The following is a 6,169-nucleotide window of genomic DNA, read 5'->3' as shown; positions in this document are numbered from 1 at the left end:
CTGAGCAGAACAGGCAGAATGCAATCTTGAAAAAGAGCTTTTACATAATGAAGATAATGCATAGATTCCCAGAATGGATGTGCTTCCCAAAGAATATAATCCGTCTAATGGAGAAAATACATATACTCCAGCACAAGTTTGTATACACATACATGAGCATATGGTGAACTGATTGAGCAAGTTCAGTTAGTTTGTTCTAGTTTTGCTTTGTTACATGTGCAAATGGAAAAAATATGGCATCTGATAATAAATCAACAGGCAACTGAAAATGACCAGACATCAAAGGTTTTTGGAAGGCTGATAAAATATTTCCCTCTCCTAGAGAGCAGCTGATCCTTCAGTAAAGGACCAGACCCCTGTATTTGAATTCCAGAACCAGTTATGGGACCACAGTAACTTGAATTTCTTTGGCTATAATGGACCTAAGGGATAACAGCCACAGATCCAGTCCTGAAGGGAGAGTGACATAAGGCAGAAGGTTTGAAACCTGTGGCCTGTTCCACTTTCACTCAGTCTAAATGTATAATTACCACAGTTCGGTGAGCTGCTTGTGGTTTTGCAGTGAAGCAAGTAAAGGTAAAGTTGTGAGAATAATAAGTGTTTTCATATAATTTAATTTAATATACACTTTGTATAAGTGAAGAAAAGAAGGATTGTGCTGAAATATGCTACTACAATATTTCATTCACACTCTGTTTCATGCCTTGAATACTTTTTATTTGCATAGAGTTCATGTCCCTGCTATCTAACATCACTAGCACAAAAAACCTGTAAAGGAATTTCTTTCTTCCCTCTCTTCCCTTCAGTATCACAATTGCCAGAAGAACTTGTTAGACCTTCAGAATGGACAACTTATTGGCCACAGTGTGTTGTTGTTACTGAGACACTTTAAGGAAAAATATAGAAAGGAATGGATACTTGTGTTGTAATTGTTAGAGAGGGACAGCTGAGGAAAATCTTAATGAAGCTTCAGGGCATGACTCTTAGGTCAAAGACTAGAGTAAGACTCATGTGTCTGCCTTCAAGAGAGAAGACAAAAACCAGTAGCTTCTGAAAGATGGATCTTACTAGCCAGATAATGCTACAGACCAGTACAGCCATGCTGAAAACTCAGCTGTCTCCCTAGCTCAGCAAAGTCCCGACACAGTTTTATTTCTGCCAAAAGCCGGGATTGACACACTGCAGCTGGATTTCCTGGTAGTTCACAGTTCAGTGGGCTATTCCTGCTATGAAGCACAACATATCCAAGCAGCACATTGCTGTTAAAGCTAAAAAAATTTCATTGTATGGGAGTAGTTTATGGTCCTTATCCAAGTGGCAGTTTTGGATGTAATATACTCTGAATACATGATGAGGCATAAAGCACACTAATGTTACCAAGATGAAGAAGAAACTCTTTGCCTGAGCCCTGAATTCCACATGGGAGTTGATGTCAGGCCAGTATTTCACAGCCAGTCTAAAGATCACAGACAACTGGATTACAGTGAGCACAGCACAAACTGCCACCAAAATCCCAACCAAGCAGTAGTTTATGATCACCATGGGCACCTCTTGTATCTCCTTGTGGAACTGAAAGCATTCTGAGGAGAGGTATGTCCTAGAGGTGCCATAGTACGAGAAAAGAACGGGAGTGACCACCAACGCTCCCACCAGCCAGACAGCAGCCACCCCAGTTGTAGTGTAGCACTTCCTAAACTCGAGTCGGAAGAGGCGTATTATGATGATAGCCACGTAAAACATGAAGGTGGTGTACATGTGGAGGTAGATGATGGCGCTTGCTAGCTTGCAGGCGAACCTCCCGAATTTCCATTCCTGTAAAATGTAATAGCTGAGGCGGAAGGGGATGCTGAGTAGCATAAAGGTGTGCAGCACCAGGAGGCTGATGATGATAACGGTCATCACAGATTGTGGTCTCCTTTGAAACAACTGGTGGGACATCATGATGACCCCGAGGGTGCCACCAGCCAGGTCAATGATGTACAGGGCTATAAGAATGGTGCGGAGCCTCTCTGAGGTGTCCAGCAGTGTCTCGTTGGAGGAATGGTTCTGCTGGGTTACACTGCTGTTAGGCATCCTCCTAAGATCCTCTTTCAAAGGTTACTGAAAGTGAAAAATGGGAATTTTGAAAACACATGTTTTCTTTGTTGCTTCCTTTATTGTTAACTACAGAATGTCACAGATTCATGTAGGGACATTTTACTGACCTGTGTTTGAAATGATGTTATCCCATGTAGTATACAACCTTATAAGTGTTGTCATACTGTATATGACAGCAATAACCCATGCCTCTCAGTGTTAAAACCACATTTTATATAATTATGAGTGAGTTTTTAATTTACTAAACTGCATTCTAGGATTTTTTATTATTATTATTTGCCTCTAGATTAAGCCATTTGAAATAGCGAAGGCACTGTCTGTAAATTATACAAGTTTAATCTGCACTACTGTTATAAAGCTAAAATTGAGGGTGGGAAAAATACTGAAATGTGAAGAGGTTGTACCTATAATTTGTAGGTACTTTATGAAGACACCTGAGCCATCTGTTTAGCATGTTGCTGGATGGGTGCAGGACACCCATAATGCAGCAACAGTTTCAGTTTCTAGATACATAGAACACACTGAAAATAAAGACCTGCAGATGAAAATTCAATTTCTTCTTGCTTTAGCTCTAAGTCTTTTTGCTACAGAATTTCTCCTGAGCTACTCTGCTATGAAAAGTGAAGAAAAGCTAAAAATTAATTTGGGAACAATCTTCTGAAAGATAAAATCCTATTGGCACTTGTTGAACATAGCCACATTACAGCTGCATTCTTACTTAGACTTAAGGCAAAATGCAGACTGTTCGGTTGTTTGGGCTTGCATACAGATTTTGGTACAAGTATATGGGGATAGCATGCAGGGTACATGCATACTTTGCTAATGAAATCTGTCCTTACCTTACAAAGAGTTTCAAAAGAACAAAGAGCTGAAAAATGGCCTTTTAAAAAAGCAGTGTCTTCTCCTTCTGATTCCTTTGAAGTTTGAAATCAGTAAACTTGTTTTAATCGGCGATTCTTAATTCTGTTGCGCTCATCTGTAGAATGATAGACTGCAACTGCAAAACATTTTCAGAGAAACTTCTTATTTATGAAGCATCAGGCAAAGCATCTTTAGAAGGCCATTGGAGTGTGTCCAAGACTGATATAAACCTTTCTCTTCACTCCCTTTTAAAATGCATGATCTTAGAAGCATTTAAATAGTTAAAATTGTACACCCACCTAATATTCCTGAGACAGGCATGAGAAATTTGCTTTCCCAGAAACTTTGCTATAAGAAAAGTTTCACAAGCTTTAAGAAGATGACTTTTTGCTCTTGACACAAATTCATTTTCCAATGTATATTGTTAGCATTTCAGACTGGCTTTAAGAGGGTACAATCTTTTTGTTGTTATAAACAGCATAGTTATAGCCTAGATGCCAACATTTTATATTAGTCAGAAACAGATTATGTTTTTTTCACTATTTATAGAAATAAAATACTTAAATTTTACCTTATAATCTCTTATTTTTGTGACTTTCCCCTTATTTGCCATTTCACACATCCATAGCACATGGCATGTATAACCAGTGTGAAAAAAAGAGCCTTTGGTATTACCGTGTGACCAAAAACGGTTGAGGGTTTTCTCAGCCCACACACAGGAAGGCACAAGCCTTTTTCTTGCTTTACTGCGATAGCAATCACATACATTCAACATCTAATACTATTTTGTTCATGCAATGAGAACTGCTGAAAAGCTGCTGAGCTGTCAGACCATCGCTGTGCTCGGACATGTACGACAGACAGACCCATGCGTCAGGACTATTTCTGCCCACAATTTGGTTAGTTTTAAAGCTCAGATGGGCAGTGGTTCCCAGAGCTGTATGACTGCTGCAAGTTATTGGGCTTTGCTACTAAGCAAGTAAGAAATGCCACTGAACAAGTGACGAAATATGGAGCTGAGCAGAGGATTTTTCATTATAAATGCACTTTTGCCCTGAACTTGTTTTATGTTTAATAATTAAGCTAAATGTGCAAGAATAACAAACCATTTAGCAGAGTTAAGAAAAGATTTCACTCTAACATGCTATTAGATCTTCAAGAATTCAGAGGAGATTACTCACTGTTTAAATATTATAAGTAAAATAAGCTTCAGACATATATGAAAAGTGACTTAAGTGTTCCTGCTGTTAAAAAAAGACATGCAGAGGCCAGCGGCACTTGAAGATTATGTCTGAACTGCAGGCATGAATGCTGACCCCAAACCATATCATTAGTATAAGGTAGCTCACTAAGAAAAGGAAAGCACTGAGTCAGGGTTCTTCTAGAGACATAAAAAAGCAGTTTCTTGACTAGACATTAAACAGAAAAATGTTAGCGCAGTTTATTTTTCAATTAGACTTCTAGACCACAGTCAGAGTCGTCAGTACTCAAACACAAAAGGACAACACACAAGATTTTGTGAGCAATAACATAAAAACAATATTCCAGCAGGGCTGAACTAGGATTGCTCCCGCCATCATGCAGTCATCCTCTGCTGTGGATGTGAGGATGGTTCCCTCCAAGAGGCTTCTCTCCTATTATTAAGTACAGTCATTAGGAAGAAAAAGATGTGAAGGAGTAGAAGTATTAGAAGTAAATAAATACAAAGACTCTAAAAACCAAGGGCACTAAAAGTCAGGGAGAGAAACAGAAAGAGCTGTGAGGCTGAGCAAGAATGTGGAGACAGCAGTCTGTGAGACATTCTCAGGATAAACTCTGAAAGCTTTGAGGGACCAGTTACCGTTTCATCTAGACCAGGATTCAGAACAGAAGGGATGCCCATTTTGGAGACTGCATATACTCATGGGCTTGGGGTAAGAGAAATATGCAATTGCTCCAGCAGACAGAGCACTGAAGGACAACAGCTACCTGAATAATGGTACTCACCAGGTGTGGTTCCAGCATCACTTAATCCCACATAAGGACAGGCTGCTGCCTGACAACGGTAGCAACAGAGTTTGGATGGCAAAATGATCAGCTCGTTCTGCAGAAAGGAACAGCCTGGGTGTTGGACACCGATGGTTTCAACGGGTTAGAGTGATCATGAAACTACATCCACAGCCTCTGGGTAAAGCAGGGAAATGCGTGCAGCCTTGTGCTCTGTCCACAGGACCTGAAGCAATCCACAAAGCTTGAACCACCAAGAAAAAATGCAGAAGAGACATGAAGAAACTGCATTCCTGAAATGGCTGCTATGTGACAGCCAGCACTCCAGATAAAGCCAAATCAGGCTATGAGATCAATCGCCTTGCACACTCTATTACCTTGCTGAGTCCATTTTGAGCTCTTTGAATGTAAAGAGATGCCAAAACTCCTGCAAAGGTGTTGCATAGATAATTCTCTTGTCACCTTGGGGAGGGCGCCAATTGGCGGAAGCTGAAACTGCTGGGGGTCAGAAACGGAACTTCTCAATTGATGTTTCATACCTCTGAGTTGCTTTGTCCTTGAAATGTTCCTTGAAGGTTGTATGTTGAAGCTGTTCCGTGTGTTAACATTTCATTTTCACGTTCTTCTATTAAAAAAAAAACAACCAACAAAAAACTCACCTCTGCTCTGTGATCTAGGTCTTAAGTTTTAGGTTAGTTTCTCATTTGGGTACAAAAGGAAATTGAGTCACATCAGCCTGTTCAAATGAACTTTCAGATCTTGCTTTTGCTTCTTACTTTGTCAGCACATAGTTTGCCTTGACCAGCAGTAAGAATAAAGGTTGAAAGAGAAATGCATATATACACATCAGAGATCCAGGTCATGACTAGCATCACAAACAGACTTTAAGGAAGGAAAGAACTGGGCATGTCTGGTTCAACACTGGGGTAAACAGAAGACAAAGAAGAAAGGTGAAGGTTTAAATTATTAAGAAGAGAAAATGAAACAGAAGGAGAAGCAACAGCTGAGAGAAGAAGAACAAGGCCTGTTGGATGTTCAGACATGGGATGAGTCTCTGTGGAAGTGCCACTGACTGTGCCTATTCATGGGTGTAGCAGATTTCCTTCAAGCAGGGGCTAGATCCACAGCAGAACTCTAAGTTCTTGGTTTCATTTTATTTCTGCACGATTTCCTCTGCTTTCTGTGTCACTTTTTAAGAAAATTTTATGTTTGCTGGTCAGTATAA

General features: G+C 39.9%; 1 protein-coding gene across 1 annotated transcript; it reads right to left on the bottom strand.

Moving 5' to 3' along the window:
• Positions 1–1,154: 1,154 nt before the first annotated feature.
• LOC121233200 (probable G-protein coupled receptor 141) lies at positions 1,155–5,393 on the bottom strand. Its single transcript, XM_041122622.1, has 3 exons — positions 5,322–5,393; positions 4,945–5,188; positions 1,155–2,100 (listed from the first exon to the last, which is right to left on the bottom strand). Exon 3 carries the CDS (start codon positions 2,071–2,073, stop codon positions 1,210–1,212), a length of 864 nt encoding a protein of 287 aa, XP_040978556.1. The 5' UTR covers positions 2,074–2,100; positions 4,945–5,188; positions 5,322–5,393; the 3' UTR covers positions 1,155–1,209.
• Positions 5,394–6,169: the final 776 nt, after the last annotated feature.

Source organism: Aquila chrysaetos, chromosome 3 (genome assembly GCF_900496995.4).
Source record: "Aquila chrysaetos chrysaetos chromosome 3, bAquChr1.4, whole genome shotgun sequence".
In the NCBI taxonomy this organism is placed as follows: Eukaryota; Metazoa; Chordata; class Aves; order Accipitriformes; family Accipitridae; genus Aquila; species Aquila chrysaetos.
The sequence above is the reverse complement of the archived record's forward strand: the minus strand, read 5'-3'. Positions and strand labels throughout refer to the sequence as shown.